Genomic DNA, 24,865 nt, shown 5'->3' on the forward strand with positions numbered 1-24,865 from the left:
TGCAGTGTTGATCATCAGTGTAAAGTTAGTGGCTTCCTCTTCCACACAGCTCTACAGAGAGAACTTGACTTAGAAGAGACTTAACTGTGATCTCAGTGTCTGGAATGGCTCCACGAGGTTGGCATGGGATGGGAGCGGCAGTGGTTGGAAAAGGGTAAACTGTGGTTCTGTACATAAAAGAGGGATTTTTACTCTAGGTCTAGTTAATTTTGTCCTCAGCTATTTGTAGTCAAACATATTTCACCACCACAAGGATGATCTCCTTTCCCTCCAAATAAGAAATTATGTTTCTTCTAACCTTGGCCTTATTATGTCAAGGGAGCATTCATCCTTTCCCTGCCTGCTGTGGACTGAATGTTTATCACCCCTCCCCCCCGCCAGTTAATTTGTTGAAACTCTAATCCCCAATGGGATGGTATTTGGAAACAGGGCCTTTGGGAGGTAATTAGGTCACGAGGGTGGAGTGCTCATGATGGGATTAGTGCCCTTATATGAAGAGACAAGAAAGAGCTTGCTTCCTCTCTCTGGCTCTTTGCCACGTGAGGACACAATGAGAAGGTGTCAGTCTGCAAACCAGGAAGCAGGCTCTCACCAGACACCAAACATGCAGGCACTTTGATCTAGGACTTCCAGCTTCCAGAAATGTGAAAAATAAATATTTGCTGTTTAAGCCACCCAGTCTCTGATATATTTGTTATAATGGCAACCCAAGCTGACGAAGACACTGAATTTATTGTCTTGTCATCTGAAATAACTGAAAATAATGGTGTCAAGCCCAAATATCTTTTCCTCTAGTATTAGATTTCTTCCCACTAGGGATTGAGTGGTAGTGACCGAAGTTTTGGTTCATTTATTCATGAACATATAATAGAATTAATATTAGACCAATCCAGCTACAGAAATATCAAGGCTATAGGCAGTTACAATCTTTTTCTTAAAAATGAAATTTATCTTTTTCAAAATTTTATTTAGAAAATTTACTTTATTTAAAAAGTGTATATAATACGTCCCATGATATAAAATTCTAGACATAGTAGATTTTAAAACAGCATAATGGAAAATATAAATATCCATCTTCTTTTCCTATATATATTGTACATTTATTGTCTTTTCCTAGGTTTGCATTTTTCTTTATTTTGCAATCTGATTCATACTTAGAGTAAAAACATTTAAAATATCATAGACAGGTATATAACAAAAAGTAAAAATTCTCTTCTCTCCATCCCCTCCTCAGATATTGGTGAATATCCTTCCAAACTTTCAACCACATGGATATATTTTTGTTTTTACATAAATGGTTTCACATTATACATGTTTTGTATCTTGCTTTTTTCACTGAACACTGTCATGGAAATCTTTCATGATAGTACATTTAGAGTTACTTCATTCTTTTTAATGGTAATACTGTATTGCTTGATGTGTCAATTTCTATTTAGCCAATTCCTTCATAATGGCTATTTAAGGTGTTTCCAACATTTTATTCATAAAAACAATGCTGCAACAAACATGTTGATAGCTTATTTAGACAAATGCGGTTATTATATTTACTTGCATATCCTTACAGCCCTCTCCTCCTTTTAAAAATCAGATATTTTTAATGAAAGTTGAAGTATTAAAAATGACTAATAGAATATGTGGGTAATATTCTTTCCAAGAGGAAAGAATCAGGGTTATAGTAATCCTATTTTTACTAAATTATATTCATGACAAGAAAGCCATGTAAAACAAACTCTTTTTAAAGGCTATGACTGAGTTGGTGGATGAAGGATTTTCTAGATTAAAGCTGCTCTCTCCTTTTGGAATTTTTTGAGGGGCTCCACTTAATTTCTTAAGCATATCCTTCCTGTTTCATGCCCAGAAGCTGCCTGGTTTGTCTCAACTTGCTTTTAACTATCAAACCTGTTTGGCAGCAGGTGATAGAAATTTTAAAAATGTAAGATGTTTCTAACAAAATGCCATTAGTCATCAGGAAGGACCTGGGGTTGGAGGGCAGGGCAGTGTGAGGGAGGGCAAACTTTCTTTCCATAACTTAGCTTTGACAAGCCCCAAACTCCATGTACAATATATGTAGGACATGGATTCATTAGGGTATGGTCCCAGTACAGCTTGCTCTTTATTTTATACATGTACACTTGTGGTTTTGAACAATTGGTGGCTATTGGAGTTTTCCATGTACAATATATGTAGGACATGGATTCATTAGGGTATGGTCCCAGTACAGCTTGCTCTTTATTTTATACATGTACACTTGTGGTTTTGAACAATTGGTGGCTATTGGAGTTTTCCATGGATACTGGGCTTCGATTTCACGGTTTTGAAATGTGGTTTTGCTTTGGTCTAGTTAAAAAAAAAAAATCCTGTGTTCTTGTTGATTTTCAATAAAGAATATATATGACTACTTTAAAGCAGTTACATTGTTTTCCAGATTAAGTAAATATTTCAATTAGGGAAGTGAATATTTTTAGATTGGGAGCGTGGATAGCTCTTGTTTTTTGGAGTATGTTCTTTAGTGAAGTGAATCTTGCATTGGTGTTGTTACAAGGAGTATGTAATGAATTTCTGGGTTATAAGTCTTAAGTCTTGACCCTGTCCTAAAAGGCAAAGGAAATTTCCAAAGTTTTTATCTTAGCAGTAAAATAAGAAGTGTGTAGTGAGGAGTGGATGCTTGCCTTTGTTGTCAGATTATTAGCAAATTCCAAGATACCAGCCTTCCTGCAGCTTGCTGCAGAGGTTTTCAAGTATCCCTTTTAAAGAGTAAAAAGAATTAAAGATCCCCACCTGACTATAATTATCTTTTATTTATTCAATACATAGATAATGAATGGTACCCAAAAGATGCTCTAATCTACTTTAATAATTATGTTGTCCTTCATGGGTGTCCAACCCAGATAGATCGGGAATTACTAGCTTAAGGCACAATTTCTACTTAATTTTGTCTCAGGCCTTAGTAAAACTTACTTAAAAAGATAGGAATGAGCTTTAAAAAAATATCCCTTCCATAGTCTCCAAGCTACCTTTAATAACAGAGTCTTCCTCATCTTCCTTAATTATTCTTATCAGACCTTCCTAGAGGAGGCTTTCTATTACTGAATGCCAAAGCAGCTTATAGGAGGAGAAAGCTGCAGAGGGGGGAAAAAAATCTCTGCACAAATATTGTTTCTTCATAATTGGAAGTGGAAGAGGAAAAGTGAACAAGGGATAGAAACAAACCAATAAATATGACGTAAATAGTTTCATAGAGAGTGATTTAGATTTTGGCAAGCCTCTCTATCTACTATGATCCCCAAGTTTTCTTTTTAGAAACACTATGATGCTGATAATAGCAGTTTGTACTCAAAAGACATTAATATCCAAAGATATTTGGTAATACTTGCTCTAACATTGCTCTATCCATCCACATTATATAAAGCCACCAAGAGAACTAGTCCATTGGATAAAGTTTTCCAAGCTGTGTTCTTCACGGCTTAGATTCTATCTGAATGCTTCCATTACAGATGTCACTGGCATACACAGGAGGGAATCTGGGCTGACTTAAAGCTCTTCTCTTAAAGGCCTTTTCCTGTGGCACTGGCAGATGGATTCATTATCATTTGGCTGAGGAACAAGTTCCATTCCATGACGTATTTCTGGTTTGCTGGACTGGCGCTCAGCATATTTCTGAAATGTGTGTTTGAAGGCAAGGGAAAGATTAGTCCACACTTCAATCCACTGAATCCTCCCCACCCCATTCGTGCTATCGTTTCTAGTTGCTGTGTATCTTCAGACTAAAACCAAAGGTCTGGTTTATTCCAGTCTTAAAGTTACATTTTAACTTTAGTTATTACAGGCACTAGTGCAATATTTCATAATCTAACAAGGAGTCCCAATCCACAATTTTATGTGTAGGTAAGAAGCCTCTAAGAAAGGGATGTCAGGCCAAGTGTCCCTCCTTGAAACTACAGCACCTCTTGGCATTTATCCTCCACTTGTTAATGAATAATTAACTTTGTTGAATACTCAAATCAGCAAACTAAGGTAATAAGCATCTCAAAATAAAGTTGGTGGTCTCACACATCCTTCCCTTTAGGCCTATAGTCACACATTTTTTAAATGTTGACAGGCCTGTGAAATATCCCTCCACTTTACCCAGTGACTGAAATATTCCTATAAATTGGCTATTTCAGTTCAGTGGTTCCATATACATTCATGGTCCTGGGCCAAATCCAATAAAATACTGAATGAGTACATGAGCCTAATTAATATTTTAGAGGGAGAAACTCCTACTATTAAAATTACAGCTAGACCAGCAGAGGGGACAGAACTCATTTAAGGGAAAAGCTGCTTCTAGTAAATGGTGTATGTATCATGCCCATATTCCATGATGGGGTAGTAGCCACAGGCATCTGAGGAAATTTGCTTTTTTCTGCCCACAAAAAATAAGTTTAGGTTAAAAACAAAAACATAATTTCTTATTTTTCTCTCCCGAGCTAAATTTTACTGTGTAAAACATAATGCAGTTACTCAAAGAACCAATCCTTTGCTTCCTAGTAAATATCTGCACTTCAGTATTCAGCACTAGGTGTTAGAACTATTATAAAGATTTTCCATTTGTTTGTTTTATACAGTAAATTAAATATTTGCTTTCCATCCTGTACTGTGAGAGCAAAAGTATGGACCCTAAGTAGTAAGGAGAACAAAGAGGTGGGCATTTTGAACAGAAAGACATGTTAATGATCTCTAGACCAACTTTCTTATTTTCCAGATGAGGAAAGATGTTATTCTCTGAGGTTCAGAGAACACCTAAACTAGGAATTGCATAAGGCATTTAATAAAGGATAGCACTGACAAGATGGGAGGAGCCTTTAATTTATATTTGTAAGAGCTCTAAGCGCTGTTTTTTATAATACTGAATGGAGATAAAAATATGGTGGCTGCAAAAGGACTTAGCACCAGTCCTATCTTTCCATAGGCTGGTGCCTCAGCTTAGTCAGAGTTCCACAGGCTGACTCGCTGAACTCCCTCAAGAAGTGAGGCAATCAGGCCAAGTATGTGGTCTGAGGATGCTTGACTCAGCAGGATGGATACCCTGAACTGACCTGTAGTACTTGGTAATAGTAGCAGTATAGCCTGTGGGGCTGTAGCAGCTCCCTAGCAGTCAACTGCCCTTCTTTGGCAATCTTCTTGGCTTCTTCATCATTTTCCTGAAAGGTTTAAAAAGAAACAATGGGTGAAAATTACTCTTATGACCAACAAAGAAAGCTAGGGGTGAGTGTGAGGTAGGATAGATGTGGGGGTAAATGTGAACAGCACGGGAGAGATAGACAGCAATAAAAACATAACCTAGAAATGAGGTTACTGGGCCGGCCCTGTGGCTTAGCGGTTAAGTGCGCGCGCTTCACTGCTGGCGGCCCGGGTTCGGATCCCGGGCGCACACCCACACACTGCTTCTCTGGCTATGCTGAGGCCCCGTCCCACATACAGCAACTGGAGGGATGTGCAGCTGTGACATACAGCTGTCTACTGGGGCTTTGGGGGGAAAATAAATAAATAAATAAAATCTTTAAAAAAAAAAAAAAGAAATGAGGCTACTGAAATACACTTTCCTAGACATTTCTGTGACATAGAAATGATTATACATGTTTGGACAAGAAACAGGCCCAGAAAACAACCCCCACGCCCACCCCCTGCCACAGTGCAACAACCCACATGCAGCCTCTATTGTGACTAGCTTGGTACTTTCCTAGCCACCCAAGAAGTTTAGGGCTCCTTGTCTGTTCCCCCATCCTAACCCTCTCTATTTGATATTGAAATACAAACTAGAATAGAATGAATCAGTTTTCATGTTATAACATCTCTTAAAAGCTCCAATTAAATATGTAATCAGAGCAGAAAAGTTGCTATAAAACGTTACCAATGGAAGAGTATATTGTTGTAATAAAAAGTTCAGTCATTAGTACTCACAGGCTGTTCCTTCAGTACCAGGAATAGTCAGTGTTCTTAATAACACTTACGGAAAATAGCTAATATTCTACCATGCTGCCCATAGGAAAAGCCATTTGCAAGCAATTCTGACTCTTTATAAAGGGTCACAAAAACAACTCTGCCTCAGGCACCCAGTTATTTCCAAAACCAAATATTGTTTCTCAGAAACTTAGAAACAGAATGAAGTCTTATAAATGGAAGGGTGAATTTTTATAGTTTCATAATAAAACACAACAGCTTTTTAATACCTTTTCGTTAAAAAAAAGAATTCTTATTTTATAGGAAATGTGATTCTCAGGATGTTGTATAGTATGCATTCATTAAGAACTTGTGCCTTTTTTCTAACTGGGGAAAAGAAATGAGTAACATAATTGCCTTAAATATTTTCTTGCACATGAAGCACTTTAACCCTGATCTTTTCAATCTGTAATTTGCATTTGGTGTGTTCTTGCTTGTGTGTATATGCATGAATAATGATTCCTTTAGAAAAATCTATATTCTATATAACACTGGACTTCAAATCTTCTAAAAGGCCTCAAAAAAAATTTTTTTTTTTGTGAGGAAGATCAGCCCTGTGCTAACATCTGCCAATCTTCCTCTTTTGTTTTTTTTTTCTGCTGAGGAAGACTGGCCCTGGGCTAACATCCATGCCCATCTTCCTCCACTTTATATGGGACGCCGCCACAGCACGGTTTGCCAAGCGGTGTATCGGTGCACGCCTGGGATCCGAACCTGCGAACCCGGGCTGCCGCAGCAGAGCGCGCACACTTAACTGCTTGCGCCACCGGGCCGGCCCCATAAAAGTCCTCAAAAATGTTGACAGAAGGTATACAAAATGATCCTGATGTTAGTTTTTTAAATATTTCAAGGGAGCAAAAATTTTAGAAAATAACATTTCTTTTGACTAAATTATGTTAAATTAAATTGTGTTATGAGGGAACTCATGTAACTAATACTAGTGAATTTGTTATTGCTTAAAGAGACTAAAATTGTAGAAAGCGTACCTTGGCCCATTTAACTTTTTCTAGTAAATCACTGAGATTTCTTTTAATTGGAACATAATGTTTCCAAGGCTTTAGTGCCATATAGAAATGCTCATAATATGGCGACTCCTGTTTCAGAACCAGACTGTCGCCCAGCATGAGATACGGATATCTGTAAGCAGCCACGGTCCCATCCACATTCACTTGATACTTGTACTGAAAGATTGAAACAAACATAAACAAACAAAAATTTCAGCAGTCATCTGCTTCACTTTTGCTTCTCATCAACACTGTAATACTAAATTTAAAAGAATTATTTCCCATTTTCCAAATTAGTGTTAAGAAGTTTTATATTTTATTTTGTAACTCACATTTTCTCTTTGTATTAAAATCATAAGCAGACTTTAGCAGGTCAATTTTAAGAAATACAATGCATTTAAAGATAAATAATTTTAGGAAATAGGAATATCTATTTCAACTATGTCTAAGTTATGGGGAATTCAGATTTCCATAACCAGGTAGGAAAACTATTTTCAAAAGTTCTATATTTATTAAATCTGAATGTTGATAACAATTCACACTTTCATTTATACATTATTTCATTTGTTCCTTATACTCAACCTATGAACAAGGAAGGCATTATCTTTATTGTTCAGTTTAGAGTTGAGCAGACAGAAACCTGGAGAACTTTAAGGACAATTGTGAGGCTGGTGACATAGTACATATATGTTGGATTAATAAACTTTGATTGACATTTCAAAATCACTTTTCACAGGCATTAGACCTCATTCAATTATAATAATCTGAAGCAGGTATTATCATTCCCCTCTTTTTTTACAAATGAGAAAACTAGTGTTCAGAGAAATTTATAAACCTCTATTCTCTAAGTTCAAATCCCATGTTCTTTTCATTACATTACACTGAGATGAACAGGATATACTCACAGATTTAGTAATTAATTTTTTCTTAAATAATCGGTACAAGGAGTTTTCTAGGCAGTCAGATTTTGTCACATTGTTCACATCTCTATCTCCTTTGAGCCCCATGGCAATGCTCTGCAGGAGCTAGGCAGGCATCAGGCATGTTTAGAGGCCAGAGGCTCTAAGAGATGAAGGTCCCACAGTTAGTGGCAGAGGCAAGACAAGAGGCAGGACTAAGGCAGGACTTGAACCCCAATTCCAGCTCCTATTTTGCTTATATGAATTTATACTCTTTCTATTTACAAAAGGCATCTGAGATCATTTCATGATCTGAGATCATTTTTATTCCCAGCTTATTAAAACAAATACAAAAAAGAGAAAATCAGAGAAATAAATGAACCAAAACCCCAGGTTAATCCTTGTACTATATTTTGAGTATTAAATATAGTTCTGAGCTATTTAGTAGAAAAAGTTAGAAATAACAAGAAAACAAAGAGGAAACCACAATGAATTTTGTAATTCTCTATGCCTGATAACAAAGTGTGTGTCAGTTCACAAGAAAGGAGAAATTTGCCCAAGCCTGGCTATTTAGTAGACTGTTAACACAAGTTTATCACTTCACATCCAGACAGGAAGACGTAAATGCATACCTTAAAGAAATCAAAGAAGCCTATCAATTTAGCTTTTCCAAGCTCCTTTTCTTTCTCTTGGAAAAAGAAATATCCTGTAATGCCTGCATCTAGGAGCTGTGGATTTTCTTTGGACAGCTGCACCAACTGAAGCCTCTCCTCTCGGCTATCTCTACCTCTGAAGAAAGCTTTCTCTGTTTTATTGATCCAGGAAGGCCCTAGAAGTTTGAGACGATAAAAAAATATGATTATGAATTTGACTTTTTTCATGATAAGTATAATCATCTTTAATTTACCATTGTCAGTTTAGATATTAAAGCTCTTTTATCACCAACTCATCTTCTAAAGTAGATGCCATTTCCAAAAAATATGGGATCGAGTCTCAATTTGCCTGAGATACTTTCGAGGTTAGACTTTTATTTTTTTTATTTTTTTTTTAATAATTTTATTTATTTATTTATCTATTCCCCCAAAGCCCCAGTAGATAGTTGTATGTCATAGCTGCACATCCTTCTAGTTGCTGCATGTGGGACGCGGCCTCAGCATGGCCGGAGAAGCAGCGTGTCGGTGCGCGCCCAGGATGCGAACCCGGGCTGCCAGCAGCGGAGCGCACGCACCTAACCGCTAAGCCATGGGGCCGGCCCTTTTATTTGCTGTATCATAGAAGAGAAAGCTCTCATTTCACCCATTTGTCTACTTGTGAAAGCTCCTCAAATATTGGAGTTTCTGTTGTGCGACATTAGGAAACATCCAAAATAATGTTGGGTCAAATTCAAAGCAAAAAGAGATTCAGTGACTTGGCCCACTCAGTAAGGCATTAGCTTCTTCCATCTTTTGTGCTTTACAATAAAAAAATGAGCTAGGCTTTTGTTCTTAGACAGGGTCACCAGAACAAACTATATAACTAAGTAACACCCACACATCTTTAATCCTTAGGTTGCTCAGAAAAGTGAGCACATCGCTTTTGAATACAAGGAATATTTTTCCTAATATGCTGTTAAAAGCAAATATGTATGTATAACTCAACTATATATATCCTCTCTTTCCTGGGAGGGAAATATTTTAGAAGAATTAACTTAAATCTATTTCTATTATTCTAAAGAGAGGTCATTAGTTAACACCTCTCAGGGTTCTAAAGGATAAATCATAAAACATAGAAATTGGAGGGGGTCAATCTCTTTACTATTTTAGTACACTTTTCAGGAATTCACTGTTATCAAATAAAAAGTAGGTCAGTTTTCATTTCACGTATCTTTAGGTAGTTTACAAAGAGTCTCTGGCCTCATCTACTAAATAAGTCCACCAAACCACAATAAATAGAAAGAGAGGCTATAAAGACAAGGCAGGGTTTTTTCTACTCAAGGAGTTCAGTTTAATAAAAAGGTGTGTTGTACCATAAATCTAAGGCCATCAAACAGGAGGAAAGGAATTTAGATTTTAAAGGATCAGGAGAGGCAGAAAGAGGAAAGGGGAGAATTCCTTACAAAGTGTTGGAGGTAGTAATATCCAAATCATACTGCTATCACAATTCTTGTATATCTGCATATAATTTTATATTTTTCAAAATGCTTTCTCACTTCATCCAGCAATATAAAGGCAATGGAGTCAGAATTAAGTGACAATTTTACAAAATATATATTTTCAAATTGTATTTACAAGTGACCAACTCAAAGGAGACCCAGTTCCGGTAGGTTTGGACATTACCAGCCTAACCCACATTATCTCTAATTTTTGGATTAGAAGAATCCTAAACAAACCACTTCAGATTAGGGTGCTGATTTTCTTTTTCTTGGTTAGAAAATAAGAACAACGGTTATTTAAATATACACCTTTACTCCCTCTGACTGAACATTCCTTCCACCTTTTTTATCTCTAAGCTTTTTCTTACAGAATTAACTTTAATTTACCTGTATTTCCCTGAATAGAGAGGAGATCATTTGTAACACCTCTCATTGCTTCAAGTGTGGAGTGGGTGATGTCATATGTTGGGAGGATAACGTCTCGTGAGTCCAGAGAGCCACACCATGAAATGATAGGTAAAGGGCCAGGGGTTTCATTGACTTTTCGATGCTCCAAGGGCCAATCTCCAAGATTAACATAAAATTCTAAATCTGGGAGAAGAACCTAAATAAACAAAAGAATAAACATCAGTGCTGAGAAGATCTCAGTCTTTGGTACTAAATGCTTCAGTTCTCTGGCTTGCTTAAATATTTCTGATAAAACAACATTTGAAAACAGTAGAAGAGAGAAGAATGCCTCTTGGTCATCAGTAGTATCAGAAAATCAAGGGCAAGGGTGGTAATATGGCAAATTCACTTAACCAGGAGTCAGCTACCTCTGTTCAGAGGTGGCATTTAAAATTGTTTAGTATTATAGATGTGAAAATTGTGTAGAAAAGTATGAATGAGTGGCTTCAGGCACCCTTTCTGCTAGCTGCCTAAGTAAGAATCTACAAAGTTAGACCCAAGCCCTTGTTTTCCTTCACTATCAAACCTCTTTATGACATCTACATTTGTTTCTGGAAACTGCTACTCCATAACCATCTCCATGGTCAATGCCTTACTTTAAGCCTTTATCATCTCTTGCCTAGATTGTTGCAATAGTTGCTCCTTACGGGATGTTCTGGTTCTAGACTCTCCCCATTCTAATCTGCTCTCCATATTGCCGCCCAAATTTTTTTTTTCTTTTTTCTCTGAGGAAGATTAGCCCTGAGCTCACATCCGATGCCAAATCCTCCTCTTTTTCCTGAGGAAGACCAGCCCTGGGCTAACATCTGTGCCCATCTTCCTCTACTTCATATGGGGCGCCGCCACAGCATGGCTGGACAAGCGGTGCATCGGTGCTCGCCCACAGTCCAACCGCCGAAGCGGAACACACGCACCTAACTGCTACGCCACCAGCCCGGCCCCTGCCCAAATTTCTAAAACCCACATTAATGTTACTGCCAAGCTTAACAGAACCTTAAGCCTATAGGACAAGGTCTAAACCTCTGGCTGGAATTCGGGGCCCCACTATCTTGCTCCAGCTTAGTTTTGAGCTTCATCTTCCACCTGCCTATGTATCAGTAAACTTGAAGCTATTCTCTGAAAATGCCACCCACTTTAATATGTAATTCTTTTCACTTGGAATGTTCTTCTCCTACTTATTCACTTGGCAGTCTCCTTGCTCATCCTTCAAACCCAGATCCAATGTTACCTTCTCTATGACTTGCCCTCCTCAGGCATTTTAACCCTGGGTACCTACTTTTCTTACATGCCTATCATGCAGTGGTACAATTACTTGTTTGTATTCACATCCCAGCCTCACTTCCAGATAACAAAGACAAGTCCCACTAGAGTGAGCTGCCCAAAGACCAGAGCTGAGTCTTATTTATCTTAGATTTCTTCCCAGTCACCAGGCTAAGAACCTGGAACAGAAGAGAAGGGCAAGGGATATGACTACTCAGCCTAGTACTTCCCTACTTGCATTTATAAGCCCATTAATAAACTCCATATCAGGGCTGGCCCCGTGGCTTAGCGGTTAAGTGCGCGCACTCTACTGCTGGCGGCCCGGGGTTCGGATCCCGGGCACGCACCGACGCACCGCTTCTCCGGCCATGCTGAGGCCGCGTCCCACATACAGCAACTAGAAGGATGTGCACCTATGACATACAACTATCTACTGGGGCTTTGGGGGGAAAATAAATAAATAAATAAAATCTTAAAAAAAAAACAAAAAAAACTCCATATCAGAAGTTCTCACTACTGAACAGAGTTTCTCAGTTTGGGCACTATTGACATTTTAGTCTGGGTAATTCTTTGCTGTGGGGGGCTGTCCTGTGCATTGTAGGATGTTTAACAGCAGCCCTGGCCTTTACCCACCAGATGCTAGTAGCAACCTCCCAGTTGTAACAAGCAAAAATGTCTCTAGGCATTGCCAAATGTCCCCTGAGGGACAAAATCATCCCTAGCTAAAAAGCACATGAGTACAAGATACAGGAATACACGGCAGGGTGGACTGGTGGTAGCTCAGGAAGAAAGTACCACCTGTAGGATCAGGTGCCCCTAATATGCTCATATGCTCATACTCTGAGCTGATGGGGAGGTGGGAGGTGGCTGCTATTTAAAATAAGAATTGATTGCAGCCACATATTCAGCATATTTGGGAAACTATAACTCTCATCAGGAAAAAGTTGGCTTTTGGTTTAGAAAACTACCTTGATGGTCTTTCTAGGTGAGAAAGGTAAAAAATGCCCATCTTCACTCTTCACTCTGCATGGTCAGGAAGAAGGAAGAACAAAAGGCAGTTTGAACTGCTCTGCTTATGAGTTTTGCAAATGTGGAAAGAGGGGCATAATAGAGGGATGGAGGGGAGTTGTTGGGAGTATGGAGAAGTGTTCTGAAAGATGGAGGGCCCAACCATATTTAGTAAGAAGCCCAGACTTGAAAATCAAGGACAGCCAGTGAGAAAGTCCCAGAAGCAAGGATGACTGAGAGTCTGATTAATACTCAGAGATGTCTATTTTTATTTTTTGGTGAGGAAAATTAGCCCAGAGCTAACATCTGTTGCCAATCCTCCTCTTTTTGCTGAGGAAGATTGGCCCTGGGCTAACATCTGTGCCCATCTTCCTCTACTTTATATGCGGGATGCCTGCCACAGCATGCCTTGATAAGCAGTGCGTAGGTCCATGCCCGGGATCTGAACATGCGAACCCTGGGCCGCCAAAGCGGAGTGTGCGAACTTAACCACTATGCCACCGGGCTGGCCCTGGGGATGTCTATTTTTAAATGTTAGAGTTTCTGTCTTAGTTTTTTTTTTTTACTATGCACTGGTACAAAATAACCTCTCTCTGTTACCCCAACCATCAACAAAATGTGCCATGCACACAATCTTTTAGAGGCTCTTTGGGTAAAACAAGGAAAATGTGTTCTAAGTTCAGGTCATTTTGAGGTGACAAGAACAACACAGCTGCAGAAAGTGGACTCAGAATGGAAGGAGTATTCAGCAGGAACAAAGAACTTCAATAAGTGACCTTGAGGCTGTAAATGTCTGGGAGTTCACAGACACATTGGGAGTGCCTTGTTTGGCCTACTTACCTGGGATAGGGGTAAGTAAGGTATTTAATTTAAATATTAAAAGAAAGAGAGATCCATAAAGGTGGAGAATTTATGAAGACTCAGGTGGTAGACAACTTAGATGTACATGTTCAAGCCTGGAATCCATTTCCATCCTTTGCTATTATTATTTTAAGCATTTAAGTTACAACTAAATAATCAAACTATATTGTTTTTAGAATCGATTAATTCATTCTCATACCTTTCTTGCCAGTGACAGCAAAATCTCATCAGAGAACATTTTGAAGTCTGTGTATTTCCCTAAAGATCTCCGGTAGATGTGGTTATTGAGAATTGTGTAATGAACAATGGCGCCCCTCTCATCCCCAAACCTTTTAGGAACTTCGTTTAGCATTTGCTGGAGATTGATGCTGTGAAAAGAAGCAAAATCTTTTGCAATCTGTGGTTCCTTGGTTGGACAAGACAGAGTTTTCTGCCAGGCCTGAGGATCTTCTTCTGGACACTCACAGTACTCATGGTACACTGGTCCTAGGGAAGGCAAAACACATACAATGCCACATTCCATTAACAAGCACCACAACTCGGGGAGTTGTTTCTGCCCCTGATGTGAACATGGGATCACTTTTGGTGAATTCTAAGATTACCCAGACAGGGATAATCTGCCCTAAACAAATCAGTGGTCAACTAGTTATGTCCAAGTCCTGTGCTTCTACTTTCTGTCCCCTTTTCACAGCCCCCTAGACAAGCTTGTATAGCATATGCTTTCTCCGAATATAACCTATTCTTGGTCAGTTAGCTGATAAATTCACTTGAGTGAGTTATAAACGGATGATGAATATAAAACAAGTTACCTTTTAACAAGGAAAAAGAGAATGTATTACTTTTCAGGCTTTATTATATAGTAGGGGTGGTGATTTTTTAAGACAAGTTGGGGTCTCCTCCTCTTAGTCCCTAAAATCACCTCCATCAGCACATCTCAAAGAGGAAATGTGTAACCCAGGGGCATCTGGCAGTGTAATTTTAAAGTGCCCAGCCATACGTATAAAATTTCTCTGAAGATTCATTTAAAAAAGAATTTATGCACATTTTATCTTATTTCAAAATATATCCATACTTACTTTAATATAAAAAAACACCTTTAAAAATTAAGTTTCTTGAGGATTTCTACTTTAGACCAAGACAAGTAATATGGCCCAATTTACCCTCCCACCTGAAACTACCAAAAAAAAACAGACAAAATATATGAAACAACAGTTTTTAAGACACTGGACATCAGGCAATGAAGGACAATGAATCTGAGAGATAGGAAACAAATAAGGTGAACCCTATAATTCCTCAAGCTTACTGCCTAAGAGAGTGTCCAGGTTGTGGACCAGGAAGGAGAAATCTAGGCAGCGCCCAGCAGTCTCACTGAGTTGAGGAAACAGAGCTGAAAGTCCAGGAAGATGAAGGCAGCTAGAATTTGTAGGACAGACTCTCTGAAAGGAAAGAACTGCACAGAGAGAACTCCAGAGATCTGCACAAACTTCTTCTCAAGTATTTAGGGTACTGATCAGTGTATATGTGTGTGGAAACTATCCAAGGCAGGGAAAGAACCTTCCAGGATTAGAGGCAACAGTACCCATTGTTCATACAGGCCTGGGAATAGTGCCTATTCATACCAGCCAGACTGGAAAGCATCCTAATTCATGGGGCTTGGGTAGAGTAGGCAGAGAGGTATTGCCTGAGTAGTGAGGAATAATTAGCCCTAGACTAAACATGGCTCTGGTCCCACCTCATAAATTGTAAAAGCAAAATTTGAAAGGTTCAAACTATTTCCAAGTAATTTAACTACATCTTGGAAAAAAAGGTCAAATAAACGAGAAAGCATCGAGATGAAAAATACACTAGAGGGAATTAACGACAAACTGGACATTGCAGAAGAAAAGATTAGTGAACTTAATGATATAGCAATAGAAACTATGCAAAATGAAATGGAGAAAAAAAAGAAATTAAAAAATGAAAAGAACATCAGTGAGCTGTGGGATAATTTCAAGTCTAAAATATAGGTAATTAGAATTCTTGGAGGAATTCTGGGGTAGAACAGAAAAATATTTGAAGAAATAATGGCCAAAATTTTTCTGGATTTAAACCCAAAGATTTATAGAAGCTCTGCAAACCCCAAGCACAAGAAACATGAAGAAAAGCACATAATCAAATAGCTCAAAACAACCTAAAGAGAAAACCTTTAGAGGCACAGAGGAGCAAAGATGTGGATGATGGCAGATTTATTGCTGGAAACAATGCAAGCGGCAAGATAGTGGAACAACATCTTCAAATACTAAAAGGAAAATGTTAACCTACAATTATATACCTAGCAAAAATGTCTTTTGAAAACGAAGGCAAAATAAAGACGTTTTCAGGCATTCAAAAGCTATTAGAATTCATCAGCAGCATTCTCACACTAAAAGAAATGTTAATGCGGGGGCCGGCCCGGTGGCGGGGTGGTTAAGTGCATGTGCTCCACTTTGGCAGCCCGGGGTTCCCAGGTTCAGATCCTGGGCGCGCACCGATGCACCACTTGTCAAGCCACGCTGTGGCGGTGTCCCATATAAAGTAGAGGAAGATGGGCACGGACGCTAGCCCAGGGCCAATCTTCCTCAGCAAAAAGAGGAGGATTGGCATCAGATGTTAGCTCAGGGCTGATCTCCCTCACATACACAAAAAAAGAAACGTTAATGGGAATCCTTTAGGGAGAAGGCAAATGGTATTAGACGGATATACGTATTTATGCAAAAGAATAAAGAGTACTGGAAATGGTGACTACCTGGGTAAATACACAAGATTTTTTCCCCTATCATTTAAATCTCTTTAAATTACTTAGTTTTCTTTCTCTTAAATTTTCAGACTAAATTGAGCTCCAGGAGGTATGTATACCACGCTTACTCTGTTGCACATGACTTCAAGGTCATCATAACCCATTCTGAAAGGCATGGGAAATACACATGAGGCTGGCTCTGGATTATGTAACAATCACTTACCTTTCAAAATATAGGGAGACTGAGCCACATGTTCATCACCATAAAGGACCTCTATCTTCAGCCCTTCATTGACAGTTTCATACATCCTATATCGTATCAAAAATGTTCCATCATTCCTGTCCAATGGTTTAGGGATGTGAATCCGGACTAACTCTTTAGGTGAAAGAGATTTGATTACTACTTTGAATAGTGTTTGACCTGAAAGAAAATATATATATATAAATAACTCTATTACTTCATGGTTATTTTGTCTTAACAATTATTGGATAGGTGTCTCTACACAGAAGTTATTTTTTTTTTCTAGCACCATTGGTAAACAAAATCATTATCATTTGGAAGATCCTTGGGTTCAGGACCCATGTCTGGTTTATGTCCTGACTCAACATTGATTCATTAGTCATTCAACAAAGATTTATTGAATGAAAAAAATCAATTCATAAAGAAAGCAAGGAAGAGATTAACTTTTTGCCTATTTGATCTTTTCTCCTTTGGGTAGGTTTAAAGCCCATGTAGTTAAAAATCCATGAACTCTTAGAATGACAGAGATCTAAGATAATCCAACTTTCTCCTTGTGAAATATACACAAGCTTTCTTTTAAACTATTTCAATATCTAATAACCTTCATTTCTGAGGAAATTTTCCTTTTGCTAACCCAAATTTCTAGCTATACTTCTAAGCCTATTTCCTTAAGTAGAGAGAGATTATAGCTAGTTACCAGACTCTGTGCACAAATACGTACACACATGCACACACACACACTCACACACCTTTGTAACTACTAGAGTTTACTTCTCTAAGTTTGTTTCCTCAAACTGAAATGAAACAGTTATACCAGGATGATCTGGCATCCTTTCAACTCCAAAATTCTGTGGGTTTTCTGTTCTAGGGTACAACTTAAACTTTCCCTTCTCTTTTTGCAGGATATTAGCTGACTTATTTAGGCTTTGAAACAATACTGTTGTGATCAGTGTTACTGTGGCCCAGGAACAGACACTGACATATCTTTCCTCAGAGAGTACAGAGGATATATACCTGCACTCAGTGCAGATCGGATCCTCGGGAGTTTTAAGAATAAAGATCAGTTAATGTCCTAACCACAGTTAATCAGCATATCAAAGGGAAATGTTTAAAAATGTGGTGAATCCTCTGAAATCCACAACCATAGCAAACAATACGTTGTGACCAAAGTAGTCTTTCATCTCACATCTATCATGTTATGAAATTAAGCATATTTAATATATATTTTTTGAAATTACTAAAAAAAGTTTGTTTCTCCTATTTTGAGTTTCTAAATCTAGTGAGTGAAGTTTCTACTTTCTTTGAATCTTCAAGGGTTTTATTGTTTCTTGTGGATCAGAAGAACTGTTTCTCAGTCTCTTCAATTTAGTAATAGTAATGTGGTATCTGACATCTTGCTATTAAATAATTAAGTACCTAACACACACATCTTAAGATCCTTGAAACAAGTGTGATAAAATTATGAAAGAAATCTGCTAAAATAAATGAACTATAATAGATAAACATAGAGGACGTTGTGTTAAAAAAAAGGTAATAATTTAATGTGAAATTATTTAAAATGTTGGCCAATTACCTGAAATGCTTAATGAAACACATGAGTTATTGCTTTGTGTTATTTCCCACTTGGTTTCAGGAGGGCAATGTGGTGTAGTAGATTGAAAATCAGGAAAGGAGAGCCTGGGGACTAGAAAGCCATTTCCATTATCCCTCCCAGACTGGAAACTGTACAGAAATGTTTGTCTCCGATCAAATAGTCCTGTTCTCCACAAGTTTATGATTTTCAATAAACAGAACAGACATAAGATAAGCATATTAATGACTGTCTGATTTTTTGGATAGAGCTGGATTTACAGAAGAAAACTAGCTCCAAAACACTTTGTTTTTTGTGTTTTTTTTTTTGTTTTTTTTTTGGTGAGGAAGATTAGCCCTGAGCTAACATCTGTTGCCAATCCTCCTCTTTTTGCCGAGAAAGATTGGCCCTGGGCTAACATCCGTGCCCATCTTCCTCTACTTTATATGTGGGAGGCTGCCACAGCATGGCTTGATAAGCGGTGCGTAGGTCTGCACCCAGTATCTGAACCTGTGAACCCCAGGCCACGCAAGCAAAGCATGTGAACTTAACCACTACGCCACCAGGCCAGCTCCAACACTTTGTTATTTTTAAATTGAAAGTATTGGACAAGATCTCTATGGTCTCTTTCAGTTATAACATTTTTTTTGTCTCTGAAATAGCATTTAAAAGTTGTATTTCAAAATTATGTATAAAAATATAATATAGCCATTGGAAATACATATTTTAAATGTTATTTTTACAGTAATCTTTCATGTCTGTGTCATTGGTGGCACGAAATTACTGTTAGAATCAATGAAAAATAATAATGATCAAGACTGAAACAGAAATAAGCAATTCTAACCTCATAAAAGAGAAAATGAGAAGAACGTAATTTCAAATTGCTTCAAATGGAAGGAATGTCAATTTTCACTTGCCCTGGGGGCTAATATAATGGAACAGAATGGAGGCTCAGCTGGAGTTTTTCCACTCCACAAATTCAAACTTCTTGAAGAGAGCTAGCTAATTGAATGAGAATGCAGCAATTATGTAGACAAAAGCTAATGCAGACAATCGAAAATAAAAAAAAAATTCACTTACTTAGCACTTATATGTGCCAGTCCCTGAGCTTAAGATTTTTGTATGCATTTTCTCTTATTTATTTCCTATAAGAACTTGTGAGGTAGGTGTTACCCTGCTTTATGGATCGGGAAACCAAGGCTCCAAGGAGTTAAGTAACTTGCCCAAGGTCACATATATAATGGGTAGCTGAGCCCATATTTGAATACAGCTTGAATCCTTCTTCTTTCAAAGCCCATTCTGAATCCACCTTCTCATACTGTGCAATGTTGACACATAAATTCACAGAATTCAAAATTGGAGGAATAATCTCTGCCACTCCTGGTACAACGGAGTCATCGCCTCCCCTGTTGTTTAGGAAGTTTATTAAGGCTCTCTGCAGCCGCAACAAAAGTGGTAACCCCACATGGCCAAGGGAGCAGAGTCCAACAAAGTCAAGTTGTTATGCCTCGAGGCTAAATGGAAACCCTCCAAAAATGTCTGGCTGCCTGCTAACCGTGGACACTCTCCAGGAGTTTACTGAAAACTGATGCATGACAATCATATTACGGGTGATTCGATTAAAGGGAAAGAGCACTGAACTAGGTATTCAAAGGGTTGGGTGTCTGGTCTTGGCTCTGACACTTGTTAGCTGTGGGGCCATGGGCAAGACATTTTAGCTTCACTGAACCTCATTTTCTTATGTGTCAAGCGAAGAGAATAATATCTATCCTTCCTACTTCACAAAACGATTAAGGAGAACAAATTAAATAGGGCACAGTTTAACACACTAAAGTGCTACACAACTAGGAGGTAAGATTATTTTATGAAGATATCATTACTGATGAAGGTAGAGGAAAACAGTAGAAAATGAGTATTTGTATCCTACCATCTTGACATATTCCAACCACCCTCCCTCCACCCCTTCTTTCTTTCCTCCTGCAATACTTACTTAGCATCTCTGCCAGGCATTGTGCTAGATGCTGGGAATATAACAGTATCAACAGGTTCTGCCCACATTCATAATAGAAGGAATACTCAATTTAAGTCAGAGAGTAGTGAAAATAAAGCTATTAAATAGGTTTTTTCCTCATCCAAGATCACAGACCCCCTAATTTCTGTCTGTGGACTCCAGTTTGAGATCCCCTGCTTTCGACCATTCAAATCCACAACAGGTTTGTTATCTAGGCATGTGGAGATATGCAGCATAATAATGGTATTCAGATAAATGCCACATTGTTAAATGGGAGTGATAATTAACAAGGGAGTCTTGCTAAGTCATGTAAGACAGTCTACAGCTTGAGAAAAATTTGCCTCTTTTTCAATTAGTTCTTGGAGAAGGAAAAATTTCAAGACTTACAGGTGAATGATGGTGGCAAAAGATGTAGGACACTGGTTGGGTGAGCTTTTCAGAACTATAGGACAGCCTTTTAAATGGACGCTAGAAATCAAGTGGCCTGAAAGGAAAGAAGTAGAATCTAAGGGAATGAAAGTGAGGTTGTCTGAAAAGACTTGGGGAAAGTCTTTAGTGTTTTCTTTTTTTTTTTCTTATGACTTTTTTTTCTGATTATAAAAGCATTATGATCATTTTGGGGGAAAATTTTCTTGGGAAAAAAGAAGAGTGATAAAAATTCCATACTTTCTTGCTATAACCACTGATAATAACACTGATGAATGAGGTACAGGTTCACTTATTTATTACAAAATTAGAATGAAACTATAAAATTTCTTTCCTGTTTATTCCATCCTTAAGCTAATATAAGCATTATTAAATAATCTTTTAAAATGTTAAAGTTTAAAAAAAATTTTTAATTGTGGTAAAAAACACATAACATAAAATTGACCATCTTAGGGCCGGCCCTGTGGCTTGGTGGTTAAGTGCGCGCGCTGCAATGCTGGTGGCCCGGGTTCGGATCCCGGGTGCGCATCGAGGCACCACTTCTCCATCCATCCTGAGGCCGAGTCCCACATACAGCAACTAGAAGGATGTGCAGCTATGACATACAACTATCTACTGGGGCTTTGGGGGGAAAAAATAAAAATAAATAAAATCTTAAAAAAATTGACCATCTTAACTACTTTAAGTGTACAGTTCAGTAGTGTTAAGTATATTCACATTTTTGTGCAATGAATCTCTAGGCCTTTTTCATTTTGCAAAACTGAAATTCTATACCTATTCAACAACTTCACGTTTCCCTCTTCCATCAGCCCCTGGCAACAGTTTCTATGAATTTGACTACTTTAGATACCTCACATAAATGGAATCTAAAATGTTACTTTTAATGGCTGTCAAATATTCCATCACATGAATGTACCATATTTTATTCAGCAATTACTTTATAGTTGGCTATTTAAACTTACTGTAATTAATTATAATACTGCAAGAATATCCTTGCATATAAAAATCTTTAACCACATTCTGATCATTTTCTTGAGACAGATACCTAGAAATCGGATTACCAGATTAAAGGGCATGGGCATTTTTTCTAAACGACATTTTAAAAAAATTATATTTTCTAACTGTTGAAACTCATTTTGTAATTAAGTTTGTAAATGTTTAAGACTCTTGATACATTTGGAAAATTACTTTCCAGAAACATTTGACCAATCTGTGCTCCCACCAGCAGAGGATGAAGTCACTGTCTGAGAGAATCTCATCGCTGCCTTAACAGCTTTGAGTATTATCACTTAAAAAAAAACTTCGCTAATATTTTTAGATTAAAAAATGAGATTTTATTTGAATTTACAGTTCTTTCATTAATAGCAAGATTAGCAGTATTTCACTTTGGATCGTGTAATTTTCTTTTTCACGTATAAATTAATTTTTCCTTAGTTTTCCATCTTATTTTCTTTCTAAAGTCCCCCATTATAACATTATAAAATTAATTTTAGAAAATAAAGAAAACTATAAAGAAGAAAATGTACCCCATAGTGAAAGACTTTAAATCTGGGTTTGAGAATCTTTTCTTCTGATCCTTGGGGACATGGAAAATCTTTCCAAAACTAAAAAAAAAGTAGTCATAGTTTTCCACTGACATAAATTACCAAATCCTGACTGGCAACAACTTGAAACCAGCAGGACAAGTTGTAAGAAGCTGTAAAGGTAAGATGTGAAGGAGAACGTGGGAGGATAACTGGGCAGAAGGGATTCAGGACAAGATCCATCCTCGTAGAGGGAAAACCTAATGAGTTCTACTGAGTTTCACTAATTCCTGCAACCTGCTTTCAAGAACTCAAAACTATAAGAAAACATAAAACTAGCATGTACAACTGCCTCCCTTCTGCCGACTGCTCAGACATTTCCTTTGTGTAGGAGTTAGCTGTTTCAAACCCATCAGGCCTAAACAATGTAACTCGACGCGATTTTTGGGCTCGATGACTCAACACGTGCAGGCACTCCCTGCACGCTGTAACAGTTCAGACATCTAACTAAGTCAGAGGTGGAAAGACCATCGCCAACATGAAACTCACACTGCCTTCATTAACGCGCTGGGCGCCATCCATTTGGAACATCAGTCCCTGCACACAAAAAAGGAGGAACAGCCCTCGCAGTTCATTCATTCAACAGACTTTTGTTGCGACTCCCTGCCGCTCTGTGTCCGGGGAGGGGAGGGAAGAGGAGGTGACCAGACCCGAGGAAGGGCGCCACGCCACGGGAAAGACGCCACGCAGGCGGCGGGCGGATTCCCGAGAGGCGCGGAGCGGCGGGGACGCGCGGCGGGGACGGGAGGGGGGCGGGCGGCGGGGCGAGGGAGGCCCGCGGCTGAACGCTACCTGGGGGCGAGCGAGTGAGGTTTTGGCCCTCCGAGTTGACGGCCTGCAGGTAGAAATAGCGGACGGGCAGAACGACGCCCGCCTGCAGCCCGGGCCCCCACACCAGGCTCCGCGGCGCGCTGACCGGCGCCTCGGGGGCGCCCGCGGCCAGGAGCAGGGCGAGGGGCAGCGGCAGCAGCGGGGCCCGCGGGAGGCGGCGCATGGTCGCCGGGCCGCTGCGGTCCAGCTCGGCGGCGGCGGGGAGGGGCCGGGAGCGCTGCGGGCCGGGGCTGGGCCCACCCCGGGGCGGGCCTGTGCGCTGCCGCCGGCCGTCCCAGCCCTCGGCTCGCTCTCGGCCGGGACGCGAGGGTGCCAGGTAGTCACCGGCCTTACGCAGCGATAGACACGAGGGTCAGCGACAGACACGTCCCCTCCTCCCCCCAGCCGCGTTGACCCCATTGAGATCAGGGACCCAGGGGCCGACAGACAGACAGACCAAGGGTGCGAGTCTGCGCCCTTGAGGCCTGGGCACCCCAGACTCCACCCCTGGTTGCCTGAGTTTGTCAGCTGTTTAAAGGAAACCGTTTTTAAAAGATGCGAACAGAGGTGATGGCCATGGGACGAGAGAAAGGGCCCAGCGCCAGCGAAGAACTTCGATGTCGTTTAGGGAAATGCCTTTAGACACGGAATTTCACTGGGTTTACAAGATGCAGAGGAAATGTCACGCCCCTCTCACAGCCCTCTGTTCGCACCAGTCCGTGGTGTGAGTTGGTCGTTTCTTTTCTGCTCTCTTGCTGGATTGTGATTCTTCCATTCTCCCTAGTCGCCTTCCCCCTACACTTCGCTTCTTTCAACAAGTGTTTATTGAGCATCCACATAGTTTGGGCCAAGTCTCAAGGGAAGAGCGGGGAGCTGGGGACTGCGGTAGCAGAAGTCAGGGTCGAGGCCTTGCCTTGGGCTTCGTGGGTGAGCTTCACCTCACAGTCAGGAAGCTCCTGTCCCCCAAAATTGATGAGGAATAATTGGTCTTGGCCATGCTTTAGAAGCTGGGAGTTGGATCCGGGAAGAGACTGACAGTGGCCCTAAGAACTAGGAGTCATTGTGTGCCTGCCTTTTCTGACCATTTTATTCACACTCGTTAATTATTTTTCCTTCTTTTACCTGTTTATGGTTTTGATAAGAATAAGAATAAAAAGTTTTTGCATATTGAGGTATACGGGGAAGGCATTCTGGTTTAAATATGATTCAGCCTAAAACTTATTTTTCCCAGAGCAGCCTGACTTATAGCCCACCAAATATGCCTTGTACATCTACTTCAAACATTTTCCCAAAGCCAAGAATGCACTCTTTAAAGATAGGGATGATTGTCTCCCTTTCTCTGACGCCAATACCAGTATGTCTTTGAAGATAAGCTTTTCTCCACAGAAAACCAAGGTCAAGTTGACCTGCTGTGTATGTGCTAAACTGCAGCAAAACATCTCCTTGTGACTTGGGGGGAAAAAAAATTATATTCTTGTCCTTCTTGATGTATGGTCTTTGTTCTGAAATGATATATGACCATGCTGTAAACCACCCTTCTCTGGAGTGCCATCATCCCTGGGGAGGATAACATTTCTGGGCTAGTCCTCAGCATGGCTCATTACATAGCAATAAATATCACTCTGTCTTTCTTATCTATGGATTGGTTATTGATTATTTGCATCAACTGTTTGAATGTATTCAAAGGAAATAAAGATTCTTATCAGGCTGTGTGAGCCAGGGGGAAATCACATCCCAGAATGGGCACAGGTTTTCTACGCCCTCTTGGCATTTTCTCAATCCAAAAATGCTGGAATCAGGCACTGGGGAGCCGTCTGTTCATCTCCTGGCTTTAATTGGGCTAGTCAGCATTCTTGCTATGACCAAGTTTTACTAGAGCA

At 39.4% G+C, this 24,865-nt stretch overlaps 1 protein-coding gene across 2 annotated transcripts; it reads right to left on the reverse strand.

The window, feature by feature from the left end:
* Positions 1-962: 962 nt before the first annotated feature.
* POGLUT3 (protein O-glucosyltransferase 3) lies at positions 963-23,204 on the reverse strand. 2 transcript variants are annotated; one of them, XM_004427364.3, is made up of 8 exons: positions 22,968-23,202; positions 16,568-16,765; positions 13,789-14,075; positions 10,401-10,617; positions 8,515-8,711; positions 6,966-7,160; positions 5,076-5,180; positions 963-3,657 (listed from the first exon to the last, which is right to left on the reverse strand). In XM_004427364.3, the coding sequence occupies exons 1-8, from the start codon at positions 23,167-23,169 to the stop codon at positions 3,532-3,534; spliced, it is 1,527 nt and encodes a 508-aa protein (XP_004427421.1). In that variant the 5' UTR covers positions 23,170-23,202; the 3' UTR covers positions 963-3,531. The 2 variants fall into 2 exon arrangements, with proteins under 2 accessions (XP_004427421.1, XP_087289790.1); XM_087433664.1 differs by lacking the exon at positions 6,966-7,160 and having other exon boundaries at positions 22,968-23,204.
* Positions 23,205-24,865: the final 1,661 nt, after the last annotated feature.

This window comes from Ceratotherium simum, chromosome 7 (assembly GCF_057802395.1).
Source record: "Ceratotherium simum simum isolate JZ-2026a chromosome 7, ASM5780239v1, whole genome shotgun sequence".
Taxonomy (NCBI): Eukaryota; Metazoa; Chordata; class Mammalia; order Perissodactyla; family Rhinocerotidae; genus Ceratotherium; species Ceratotherium simum.

What these genes read in the sequence shown, in the direction of transcription:
- POGLUT3 (XM_004427364.3), bottom strand. Translation starts at nt 23,169, where the DNA reads ATGCGCCGCCTCCCGCGGGCCCCGCTGCTGCCGCTGCCCCTCGCCCTG. An exon ending in AAAAAGTTAAATGGGCCAAG is followed by an intron (nt 5,181 to 6,965) that starts GTACGCTTTCTA and finishes TAAACCTTTCAG; the next exon opens with GAAAATGATGAAGAAGCCAA. An exon ending in ACTATTACCAAGTACTACAG is followed by an intron (nt 3,658 to 5,075) that starts GTCAGTTCAGGG and finishes CACACATTTCAG; the next exon opens with AAATATGCTGAGCGCCAGTC.